The sequence below is a fragment of the Hypanus sabinus genome, chromosome 6, assembly GCF_030144855.1.
Source record: "Hypanus sabinus isolate sHypSab1 chromosome 6, sHypSab1.hap1, whole genome shotgun sequence".
NCBI lineage: Eukaryota > Metazoa > Chordata > Chondrichthyes > Myliobatiformes > Dasyatidae > Hypanus > Hypanus sabinus.
In genome coordinates this window covers 167,533,133-167,546,645 of record NC_082711.1, presented here as the reverse complement: position 1 = coordinate 167,546,645, position 13,513 = coordinate 167,533,133, and the positions used below count along the sequence as shown (strand labels likewise).

The following is a 13,513-nucleotide window of genomic DNA, read 5'->3' as shown; positions in this document are numbered from 1 at the left end:
TTATTTTTAGTTGATTCCTTCCAAGGGCATTACAAAAGGATTGATCAATTTACTGCATGTGCTTCCTGAAGGACAATTAAAAAACTATTTGAAATATCATTTAGGATCTTGATAACTGGACTTGCTGGAATGTTTGAAACATGAGGTTAAATCAATGACAAATGAAAAACTTGTATTTATGTGAGATATTACCATGTGTTTCTATTTTATTTCTAAATATAAAGGTTTAGTTTATATGAGAGTGCAAGTAATATCCATTCTGAATACTGCAGTTTAAATAAAAAGATGAATTCTGCTATTTTCTGGCCCAGTCATGTATTGGTGACACCATGTCAGGAGTAAGGGACTGTTATTGCAACACCCAAAATACTGGAGGAATTCGGCAGCTCAGGCAGCATCTATGGAAATTATTAAACAGTCAACATTTTTGGCAGAAACCCTTCTTCAGGACTGGAAAGGAAGGTGGAAGAGCACAACACACAAAATGCTGGAGGAACTCACCAGGCCAGGCAGCAGCTGTGAAAGATACCAGAATAAAAAGAGAAAGAAGCATAGCTAGAAAGTGATAGGTGAAGCTTATAGATGATAGGTGAGGGAGAAGTAAAGAGCTGGAGAGGAAGGATTCTAGTAGAGGAGAGTGTGCCGTGGGAGAAAGGGAAGAAGAAGGTTAAGAGGCCAGAGTCGGGAATAGAAGAGGGGAGAGGAAGGGAATTGTTTTTTTACTGGAGAAGTCAATGTTCATGCCATCAAATTGGAGGCCACCATTGATGCTGCCCTTGCCTGTATCCCCTTGGTTTCCCAGACTTCTGCACTCATCTTCCCACTGCCTTAACAGGGATAGAGTTCCTCGTGTCCTAACTTACCAGCCCATGAGCCTCTACATCAAACACAACATTCTCCACAACCCGCCTCCAAAGTTATCCACTACCAAACACATCCTTACCTTCTCCCACCCCCCCCCCCCCCCCCACCAACACTCTCCAATTTCTGCAGAGCTTGTTCCCTCTGTGATTCCCTTGTCCATACGTTCCTCCCAACTTATCTCCCTCCTGGCACTTATTCCTGCAAACAGTGTTACACTGCCCATTCACTTCCTCCCTCACCTCTATTTAGTGCCCCAAACAGTCCTTCCAGGTGAGACAATATTTCACGTGCAAATCTGCTAGTGTTGTCGACTGTATCTGGTGCTTCCAATGCAGCCCCCTCGACATTGGTGAGACCCATCGTAAATTGAACCACTTTGTCAAGCACCTCACTCCATCTGCCAAAAGCAGCATTTCTGGGTGACCAAGTTCCCATTCCCCTTCCAATATGTTGTCCTCTGTGCCACAGTGAGGCCACCCTTTGGGTGGAGGAGCAATACCTCATTCCATCTGAGTAGCCTCCAACTTGATGGCATAAACTTCGATTTCTCCTCTTTTTAAAAAAAATTCCACCCCCCTTCCCTCTTCAATTCCCTGCTCTAACTTCTTACCTCTGTGCACCTGCCTATCACCTCCCTCTGGTGCCCCTCCAACCCTTTCTCCCATGGCCCACTCTCCTATCAGATACCTTCTTCCCCAGTCTTTACCTTTCTCACCCTCCTGGCTTCACCTATCACCTTCCCCCCCCCCCCCCACCTTTTTATTTTGGCATCTTCCCTCTTCCTTTCCAGTCCTGAAGAAGGTTCTCAGCCAAAAATATGGACTGTTTTTTTCATTTCCATAGATGCTGCCCGACCTGCTGAATGCCTTCAGCATTTTGTTTGTGTTGTTTTGGATTTCCAGGATCTGTAGAATTTCTTGTGTTAGGGACTATTATTGGTCATGTTTATCCAAGGAAGGATTTAAATGTGTTGGAAACAGTTGAGTGTAGGTTTACCACAATAATAGCTGGTGTCATGACTGTGCAAGATGTCACTGGAGAGATGCAGGTGGCAGATATATAACCATATAACAATCACAGCACGGAAAACAGGCCATCTTGGCCCTCCTAGTCCGTGCCGAACTCTTAATCTCACCTAGTCCCACCTACCCGCACTCAGCCCATAACCCTCCACTCCTTTCCTGTCCATATACCTATCCAATTTTACCTTAAATGACACAACTGAACTGGCCTCTACTACTTCTATAGGAAGCTCATTCCACACAGCTATCACTCTCTGAGTAAAGAAATACCCCCTCGTGTTTCCCTTAAACTTTTGCCCCCTAACTCTCAAATCATGTCTTCTCGTTTGAATCTCCCCTACTCTTAATGGAAACAGCCTATTCACGTCAACTCTATCTATCCCTCTCAAAATTTTAAGTACCTCGATCAAATCCCCCCTCAGCCTTCTACGCTCCAATGAATAGAGACCTAACTTGTTCAACCTTTCTCTGTAACTTAAGTGCTGAAACCCAGGTAACATCCTAGTAAATCGTCTCTGCACTCTTTCTAATTTATTGATATCTTTCCTATAATTCGGTGACCAGAACTGTACACAATATTCCAAATTTGGCCTTACCAATGCCTTGTACAATTTTAACATTACATCCCAACTTCTGTACTCAATGCTCTAATTTATAAAGGCCAGCGTTCCAAAAGCCTTCTTCACCACCCTACCTACATGAGACTCCACCTTCAGGGAACTATGCACTGTTATTCCTAGATCTCTCTGTTTCACTGCATTCCTCAATGCCCTACCATTTACCCTGTATGTTCTATTTGGATTATTCCTGCCAAAATGTAGAACCTCACACTTCTCAGCATTAAACTCCATCTGCCAACGTTCAGCCCATTCTTCTAACCGGCATAAATCTCCCTGCAAGCTTTGAAAACCCACCTCATTATCCACAACACCTCCTACCTTAGTATCATCGGCATACTTACTAATCCAATTTACCACCCCATCATCCAGATCATTTATGTATATTACAAACAACATTGGGCCCAAAACAGATCCCTGAGGCACCCCGCTAGTCACCGGCCTCCATCCCGATAAACAATTATCCACCACAACTCTCTGGCATCTCCCATCTAGCCACTGTTGAATCCATTTTATTACTCCAGCATTAATACCTAACGACTAAACCTTCTTAACTAACCTTCCATGTGGAACTTTGTCAAAGGCCTTGCTGAAGTCCATATAGACTACATCCATTGCCTTACCCTCGTCAACATTCCTCGTAACTTCTTCAAAAAATTCAATAAGGTCTGTCAAACATGACCTTCCATGCACAAATCCATGCTGGCTACTCCTAATTAGATCCTGTCTATCCAGATAATTATAAATACTATCTCTAAGAATACTTTCCATTAATTTACCCACCACTGATGTCAAATTGACAGGTCTATAATTGCTAGGCTTACTTCTAGAACCCTTTTTAAACAATGGAACCACATGAGCAATACGCCAATCCTCTGGCACAATCCCCGTTTCTAATGACACCTGAAAGATCTCCGTCAGAGCTCCTGCTATCTTAACACAAACTTCCATCAAGGTCCTGGGGAATATCCTGTCAGGACCCGGAGATTTATCCACTTTTAAATTTCTTAAAAGCGCCAGTACTTCCACCTCTTTAATTGTCATAGGTTCCATAACTTCCTTACTTGTTTCCCATACCTTACACAATTCAATATCCTTCTCCTTAGTGAATACTGAAGAGAAGAAATCATTCAAAATCTCTCCCATCTCCCTCAGCTCCACACATAGCTGACCACCCTGATTCTCTAAGGGACCAATTTTATCCCTCACTATCCTCTTGCTTTTAATATAACTGTAGAAACCTTTCAGATTTACTTTCACCTTATTTGCCAAACCAACCTCGTATCTTCTTTTAGCTTTCCTAATCTCTTTCTTAAGTTTCCTTTTACATTCTTTATATTCCTCAAGGAATTCCTTTACTCCATGCTGCCTATATCTATTGTAGACATCCCTCTTTTTCCGAACCAAGTTTCTAATATCCCTTGAAAACCATGGTGCTTTCAAACCTTTAACCTTTCCTTTCAACCTAACAGGAACATAAAGATTCTGTACCCTCATAATTTCACCCTTAAATGTCCTCCATTTCTCTATTACATAATTCCCATAAAACAACTTGACCCAATCCACTCTCTTTAAATCCCTTCGCATCTCCTCAAAGTTAGCCTTTCTCCAATCAAAAATCTCAACTCTAGGTCCAGTCCTGTCCTTCTCCATAATTATATTGAAGCTAATGCTATTGTGTTCACTGGACCCAAAGTGCTCCCCAACACATACATCTGTCAGCTGACCTATCGCATTCCCTAACAGAAGATCCAACACTGCCCCATCTCTAGTCGGTACTTCTATGTATTGTTGCAAAAAAGTATCCTGCACACATTTCACAAACCCTAAACCATCCAGCCCTTTTACAGAATGAGCTTCCCAATCTATGTGTGGAAAATTAAAATCTCCCACAATCACCACCTTGTGTTTACTACAAATATCTGCTATCTTCTTACACATTTGCTCTTCCAACTCCCGCTCCCCATTAGGTGGCCTATAATACACTCCTATCAGTGTTACTACACCTTTCCCATTCCTCAATTCCACCCAAATATATCCCTAGAGGAGCTCTCTAATCTATCCTTCCAAAGCACCGCCATAAGATTTTCTCGGACAAGCAATGCAACACCTCCTCCTCTGGCCCCTCCTACTCTATCACACCCGAAGCAACTAAATCCAGGAATATTTAGTTGCCAATCACACCCTTCCTGCAACCATGTTTCACTAATAGCTACAACATCATAATTCCAGGTATCAATCCATGCTTTAAGCTCATCCACCTTTCTTACAATGCTCCTAGCATTAAAATAGATACATTTAAGATACTCTCCACCTCCTCCTCTCTTTTCATCCCTAACAATCCATTCAAATTTATTATCCTTTTCTTTCTTCTCCCCTACATCTTCGGGCTGAGTGCATTCCTTCTCCATCACCTGCCTTTCCTCCCTCACACACTGTCTACTTACTTGCTCTACTGGTGAACTAACCTCCTCTCCCATAGTTTCCTCAAATTGATTCCCGCCCCCCCCCCCCCATCTTACTAGTTTAAAGTCTGCCCTATAGCCCGAGCAAACCTCCCCGCTAGGATATTGGTCCCCCCAGGATTCAAGTGTAACCCATCCTTCTTGAACAGGTCACGCCTGCCCCAGAAGAGGTCCCAATGATCCAGAAACTTGAATCCCTGCCCCCTGCTCCAATCCCTCAGCCACGCATTCATCCTCCACCTAATTCCATTCCTACTCCCACTGTCGCGTGGCACAGGCAGTAATCCCGAGATTACTACCTTTGTGGTCCTTCTTCATAACTGCCTTCCTAACTCCCTATACTCTCGTTTCAGGACCTCTTCCCCTTTCCTACCTATGTCATTGGTACTTACATGTACCACGACCTCTGGCTCCTCACCCTCCCACTTCAGGATATCTTGGACGTGATCAGAAATATCTCGAACCCTGGCACCAGGGAGGCAAACTACCATCCGGGACTCCCGATCACCTCCACAGAACCGCCTGTCTGAACCCCTGACTATCGAGTCCCCTATTACTATTGTCCTCTTTCTTCTATCCCTACCCTTCTGAGCTACAGGGCTGTCCTTTGTGCCGGAGGCCCGGCCACTGTCACTTCCTCCAGGTAGGCTGTCCCTCCCCAACAGTACTTAAACATGAGTACTTATTGTCAAGGGGTACAGCCACTGGGGTACTCTCTAGTACCTGCCTCTTCCCCTTCCTGACCGTGACCCACCTATCTGCCTCCCGTGGCCCAGGAGTGACCACCTGCCTGTAACTCCTCTCTATCACCTCCTGACTCTCCCTGACCAGGCGAAGGTCATCGAGCTGCAGCTCCAGTTCCCTAACTCGGTCCCTCAGGAGCTGCAGTTCGGCGCACCTGGCGCAGATGTGGACGTCCGGGAGGCTCGGAGACTCCAGGATCTCCCACATCTGACACCGAGAACAACAAGCTGCCCTCACACTCATACTTCCCGAATAACTGAAAATAACGAGGAGAACTAAAGGATATAGATGTCTTTATTCGGGACACACACAAGCTGACAGCCTTTTGAGTCACCCAAGAGAGAGGTTCCCGGATCCACCATTACAGCACATTTTTATATGCTAAAGAACAAAGGTAGCAGGACAGTTTCTACAATTACACTGCCCTCTTAATGCTTCTTTTGAATTGTGTGTAATTTTTCAAATTCTTGAGTCTTCCCACCAACACACCCAAAATGAGTGTTAATTATTGTGGTCTTTGAGTCGTATTCATGCAGTGGGGTATTGATTGCATTCATGCATATGCAGACATAATCATTTGGATATTTCCTGATCTGCAATTTACTCTAAATTGAATCTTCAGGAAGACCATTGTTCTGAGCTGCATTTTGAATTCAACCCTTGTATCCAGAGATACCGGCCACGTGACAGACGCACTGCCACCTGGCTGGTCGGAGGACACACCACATGCCAATCAACATTTAGACACCCCCAACTGATCAATGCACACCTAAATTATTGGTCACCTTAATTGGATTATCTCACCCAGCCCCATGCTATAAAAGGTGAGACATGTGCCTGGCTTGGCCTCTCTTACAGACCACCTCATTGAAGGTAAGTGCATTGATTTATGTTTGGGAAGGTCTATCGTTTGTCCTGATAAGGGAGCCGCAGCTATCCAAGGTCAAGGGGGATAGCTGTCATGCTGCTTTTCCCTTGTTCTTTGTTTGTGTAACCGTACCCTGTCCCCACACCGCTTCCTGTGTATTGTAGTTGCTTGTGTTGACCCGACTTCCCCTTGTAACTAAATTCCTTATTATTAAAACTGTGTGTGTCCAGGCCTCTACTGTTGAGACTCAAAGAACCAGTTATTTTCCATCACAACAACCCTCCATCCATATTCAGATCTGATGGATAGTTGCTGTGAAATTAATATTTACTAGACACCCTATCCTCGTTATATGCTTCTTAAAACAATGTGGATTCACAGTTATTCGAGGAACCTACTTCTACCAACATCTCCTTGTATGTGTCCAAAACTCCCAGTTATGCAAGGAGCACTGCTTTCCTGCCAATATTAGTAATGTGCACACCCCTCACAGTTTCACTGTTGGGATGAGAAGCTTCGCTTTCCCACCAATATAAGTCAGGTGCACGCGCCTCACAGTCTCACTCCCGCCAGTCCTGCATTGGTTTTGGCAAGGTGTGGATGTGCGATCTTGCGCTCTTAAACTTTTGTTGGTTTTACCTACATTGCAGTGATTTTGTGCTTGAAATATTTAGCTATGCCCCCTAAGCATCCGATCTCATGTCCTGGGCCATCAGCCGAGCGGCAGAGAACCGCTTTAACACTTAGAAAAAAAAGTTGGAAATTATAAACAGCGCAGCATCAGGTGAAGGTAACACAGCTCTGGGACACTACTGCCGGGAACAGAATCTTGCCTTTAAAGTTCTCTTGTTGCTTGAAAATGTGCCAGCCCATCCTAAACATTTGGACAGCATTCATCCTAACATACCAGTGCATTTCCTGCTGGCTAACACAACCAATTGACCAAGGTGTGATCCACATTCAAGGCGTATTTTTTTTATGGTGAACTATCTCTCAGATGCTGCAAGCAACAGACGATTTTGAAAACCCCGGGGGTTTACCAACAGTGAGGGAATGGTGGAAGTCGGAACACTTGGCACACATGGTGATGGACATGGACCCAAGTTTAGAACGGAGTCAGCATTTCAGTTGTTCCCTGCCATCAACCCTTCTTCCCTACAAGCAAATTCATGCTGAAAAACAAGATGCTGCCAAGCAAACAACCCTCACCACTTTCTTCAAACTGGTGTCATTTCCTGCTACCGGCAGTTTTGAGTTCTGTGAGTCTTCCTTCACCCCTTGCTGTGCTTGATATGATCCTGACGACCCACAACCACAACCATCCACCTTATCCATGCAAAGCTGCCCGATACCACCGCTCATCTCCCAGAGCGAACACACCTGCCAATGTTGGTGAGTACTGTACACCCTAGTATGTTAACTTTCTATGATTTATTACATTGAATATTACCTTAAATTGATGAAATACAATATGAATGTTGCCATGTGGTACTGCTTTTGTGTCGTTTTTGTATGAAAATGTGAATAAATTACAGATAAAACATATTTAGGAAGCCCTCTGAAACGCATCCCTATTTTCTCCACTTAAATAATTATTCACATTGTGTGTTGACTGCGAGGAACGTATCCCCTGCATATAACGAGGATAGGGTGTATATCCTAATTCCAGAATACACCCTGACATCTGGGATGGGTGGTTTTGTCTTATGAGAAATGATAATTGGATGGGGGCCAGTCCTGTAATTGCTGGAATTTAGAACACTAAGAGGTGAATTGATTGAAACATAATATTCTATGAATACTTTATAGAGCAGAGAGGATGTTTCCCTTTGTGAAAAAATCTAGAATGAAGGTTTAGAACTGAAAACTTAGGATACGTCCACACTACACCGGATAAATCCGTAACCGAAGCTTTTTCTCTTTGGTTTTGCCCTCCGTCCACACTAAAACGGGGTTTTTGTCCCCCTGTTACGTACCCGTGACACGTGACAGTGGTGTACTTGTCACGTGACAGGTGTTGAAGCTATACTGGACTTGAGATAATGGTCTTGTGATGGTGGAGTGATGTCATTTTCCCACCAGTAGAGGTCATGTGACAGGTTTTTTATTACAGGGTATAAAAGGAGGACCCCTCCCTGTGAGGAGGGGCAGTTCGTGGCTGGATTTGCCATGTTGACTTCATGCCACTGCGTGATTTAATGTTATGACACAGTTTAGTTGAAAGATGAAGTTTTATCTAATGTCTAAAGTTTAAAAGGTCATTGCCAGCAGTTTCTTTATAATACTGCTAGTTGAGAATCAGTGGAGAGTGAAGACCGGAGTTTGGGAGTTAAAAGATTGAGGAGAATCGATTTCGACGGTGAAACAGGTTCGACCTTGTTTGATCCTCATTCGGAAGGAATTCGTTGACTGTTCTCATGTTAATCCCTGTGAATAATAGCAGAAAGAATTGGGAACAGTTTTGTAAAGGAAAGGTCAGTGCCTTTAAGCCGTTACATATCATCTTTGTAAAATTCTTCGTGGGAAAAGTAGTTCGACTGGGAATTGCAACACCACGACGTAAAAGAGAATTTAAATCGTCTTTAAAAAGTCTCTCCCTTAAATGGACTGTAAGAATTTTGAACTTTTGCAATACTACTTTGAAGAACTGTTTTTGCAACATCGCTTTAAGAACTGTTTAAGCTGCCGCACAGCAGTGAATTTCCGGTTACGTTAGAGATTTGTTTACTTTTGGGGGTTTGTTTTCAGTGTTTAATAAACGTGTTATTTGTTATAAAAATCCCTGCCTAACTCATATATTTATTGTTGCTTGAATCCGTAACACCCCAAAAACGGAGAATTTCAGAAACACTCTCCAGAGTGTGTAATTTTGAAAATGCCGGATTGGCCGGAGCAGTGTGGACGGGGTAACCAGAGAAATCTAAAAATGCTGTCATGATGTGCCAGAACAGATGGTGACGGCAGCACACCATTTCATTGTTTTCTTGAACGCAACCTAACAATTTCAGAATAGTCAGCAACAAAACTGAAGCAAGAAGAGTTAGAAATGTACTCACCAAATACTTTGACCCATAACTTACTGAATAAATAAGTATACTCACTTTGCCCTGTTTTCTGTCCTTGCTGGTATGAAGGTGGTTTACCTATTTATGCAAGTACTTCTCTGACAATAGATGCGTAACAGCCTAATGTAACATTGTATGGAAGTACAAGATAATACTGATGCAGACATGTTTTATACATTTAACAAGGTGCTTTATTAATGCCACAGAGTTCATCAGTTTTTCAATGTTCGTCATCAGCTGGGTCATATTGTCTGTGAACTCCCTGTTGGTTGCCTCCATACGCTCCAGTATTTGTTTTTTTTTAGTTTTAAGTCCTCCTGCATGAGAGCAAACAGCTGTCCGTCGTTTAAGTTTTTCTAGTCTGTAACTGAACAAACGCGCACCTAGTCTTTCATGGTGAGATTCGACACCAAACATGTTGCTTGTTTTCAGTAGATGTTAAGTAGATGTGTCCTGCGCATGGGCAGTAGGAGGAGATTCGCTGAAATATCCATTTTAATGTGGACAGAAATATTTTTAAAAATGTCTAGTGTGGACGCCTTTCGTTTCTATGCAAAACCAGCATTTTCAAAATTATCCAGTCTAGTGTGGACATAGCCTAACTTCTCAGGCTTTCAGCAGGTACAGGTATCGATTATAATCGACGTCACAATGACAAACAGTGCTATCCCTGATGAGGATGGCAGAGTTTGTCCTCAAAATGTCGGTTATAATTGATATCTGTACCTGGCTAGAAGTCCGAGAAGAGTTTATTTGTCATATACACCAGGAAAGCACTAGAGCCTTTTTAAAGTTTTTGTGAATGTCTTAAAGTTTGTAACTGTCTTCCTCAAAAATCATTGGAAGCAGAATCTTGGAATACTCTTGAGGGAAAAGTAAATAGGTTTGTGATGAGCAAGTGGAAGAGTAGGTGAGAAGGCAGAGTAAAGGTTATAATCAAATCAACCATTCTCTGAAAAGGCCAGAAAAAAACTTTAGGGATGAGTGGACTCTTTGTATGATCATGTGTATATTTGTTGATATTAAGGGAATTGAAAGATCTATGATTAGTGCTGGAAAATTGTGCTGAAGTATACAACAAGCTAAGATCTTATTGAATAGGGAAGTAAGCAACAGAGGGCCAATAGCATACACTTGTGTCTATTCCTAATGTTCATTGGTCCCTACTCAAATGCAAGGCCTGCATTCTAAAGTTTATATAATGTAGGGTTTTACTTTTTGAACCTTATGCTGCCATTATTCTTGCCTTTCATAGTTTAGAGCAACACTGCTTATTTAATTGTTGTCTTACCCTTGCATTAATCTGTATCAAGTTCCATTGTCAGCCCAGAATCATTTAGAGTTCTTATTTTCCGTATACCTTAATGAGCTTGTTTTGATCTATCTGCTCAATTACTTGTTCAGTGAACTATTACTGGAAGCTATTGTCACAGATAACAGAGTTGACACAGGAACTAACATACAAATTTGAATAAAATGTAGCTTGTAATCCAAATTTAGATTGTAATATTTGAATTGAGACTTGCCCATGTTTGCTGTTTTGTCATTGTGATAGACTGCTTAATTAATGATGTTCCTAATCTTAGTTGTGGCACAGATAGTTTTGATCTGACAATGTATCTTTGACTTTAAGATAACTATTTCTCTTTCTGTAGATACTACCTGACCTGAGTGTTTCCAGCATTTCTGTTTTAGTTTTCTTATTAGTTCTTTTAGTTAGTTATTTTTGCATCTTCAGAATGTTACTTACTACACATTCAAATATATTATTTAAAAGTCACGACAATTGCATCTGTGACTTTAGTATTAAAATAGAATAATTATAAACCTTTTAGCACAGTGATTCAAGTGTTTGCTAAATTATTCAGTCCCTTTTAATTCTCTCTACAAAGTGAATGATAGAGGAATACAATTGCAAATGTTATTTGGAACAGTGCATCCTGCTCCACTTTTGATTTGATTTAACCTTTTTCTATGTGGATATTGGGGTGGATGACTCGCTCATAAGAGCAAAGATCATTTCTTAACCTCAAAAGGATATTTTTTAATAGAACTTGTAAATGGAGCATGAACATTTCTCTCATTAAAAGAACTTAAAATAGAATATCAGACTCTTTGAACTAGATTCTCTGAAGTATTGCCTTCCAGTTGAGCTGCCTGATAAATTGCTGTTGGCCCATAGTTGCATAGCTGCCAGTCGTTCTTTCAGCATCTTCACTATCATTTCAGTCAGGTGCAGATGAAGTGAAATTCTATTGCAGTCACTTCCTTTCATTATGAATTACATTTAGAGGCCACTTCATTAGGTACTCTTGCTCATTAAGGCAAATATCTAATCGGCTCATTGTGGCAGCAACTCAGTGCAGAAAAGTATGTAGGCATGATCAAGAGGTTCAGTTGTTGTTCAGACCAAACATCAGAATGGGGAAGAAATGTGATCTAAGTGACTTTGACCATGAAATGATTTCTAGTGCCATTTGAGGTGGTTTGAGAATCTCTGTAACTGGTAATTTGGGATTTTCATGCACAATAGTCTCTAGCGTTTGTAGAAAGTGGTGTGAAAAACGAAAGAAAATCCAGTGAGTGGCAGTTCTGTGAGTGCAAACGCCTTGTTAATGAGAGAGGTCAAAGGACAATGACTAGAGTGGTTCAAGCTGACAAGAAGGCAACACGAGGAAATTTGCAGATGCTGGAAATTCAAACAACACACACAAAATGCTGATGGAACACAGCAGGCCAGGCAGCATCTGTAAGGAGAAGCACTGTCGACGTTTCGGGCCGAGACCCTTCATCAGGACTAACAGAAAGGAAAGATAGTAAGAGATTTGAAAGTAGTGGGGGGAGGGGGAAATGCGAAATGATAGGAGACCGGAGGGGGTGGGATGAAGCTAAGAGCTGGAAAGGTGATTGGCAAAAGTGATACAGAGCTGGAGAAGGGAAAGGATCATGGGACGGGAGGCCTCAGGAGAAAGAAAGGGTGGGGAGCACCAGAGGGAGATGGAGAACAGGCAAACAACTAAATATGTCAGGGATGGGGTAAGAAGGGGAGGAGGGGCATTAACGGAAGTTAGAGAAGTCAATGTTCAAAGAAGGCAACAGTGTCTCAGAGTGATGTGCAGAAGAGTATCTATGAACACACATGTTAAACTTTGAAGTGGATGGGCTACAGCAGCAGAAAAGCAATCCAGATTCCACTCCTGTATCTAACAAAGTGGCCACTGTGTATACATCAAAGTGCAAGGGCGGCATACTGTACAAGACTATCAGACTTGTGTGATTAAAACTGAGTTAATCCTTCAAGTCTGGATGTTATGAAACCAAAACACAAGTGAACTGCAAGTGATTGCTGTTCTACCACTGATGACAATATAAGACCTTAAGTGATAGCTTGAGCATTTTGTGTGTGTTGCATGGATTTCCAGCATCTACAGATTTTCTTTTGTTTGTGATAGAAACAGTTTGGGCCTTCTGGCCCAGTGAGTCTGCTCTGCTATTCCATCATCCCTTGCAACCCCATTCTTCTGACTCCTCCTTTACTTTAAATGATAAATATAATTTATCAAGTACCATATTATAAATTCTAAATTCGAACTGTTCACCATTGAGTTCACAGCATTATTTTGCATTTCTGTTGTAATAATTGAATTGCAGGATGTTTGAAACTACTTCACAGGTAATAAATTATTTTGCATGCGGCCACTGAGATGTGATAAATACGGCATGTAATGTATATGTTATATATATGTAATTATGTAATAATGAGTCCTGACGAAGGGTCTCGGCTTGAAACGTTGACAGTGCTTCTCCTTATAGATGCTGCCTGGCCTACTGTGTTCCACCAGCATTTTGAGTGTGCGGCATGTAATAG

At 42.0% G+C, this 13,513-nt stretch overlaps 1 protein-coding gene across 5 annotated transcripts in view; it reads left to right on the top strand.

Annotated features, from left to right (window-relative positions):
- akap10 (A kinase (PRKA) anchor protein 10) overlaps nt 1-13,513 on the top strand; it is a 95,221-nt gene that overhangs the window by 28,200 nt on the left and 53,508 nt on the right. The window contains exon 3 of one of the 5 annotated variants that reach the window (XM_059973438.1): nt 6,335-6,536. The exons of 2 other annotated variants lie outside the window; for them this stretch is intronic. Coding sequence is in view for 2 of the 3 variants with exons in the window: in XM_059973435.1 (XP_059829418.1) it covers nt 7,750-7,972 (223 nt within the window). In the remaining variant the exon portion in view is untranslated. Of the gene's footprint in view, nt 1-6,334; nt 6,537-7,377; nt 7,973-13,513 lie in introns of those variants that run through there. 2 more of the 5 variants (XM_059973435.1, XM_059973434.1) reach the window with 2 other exon arrangements.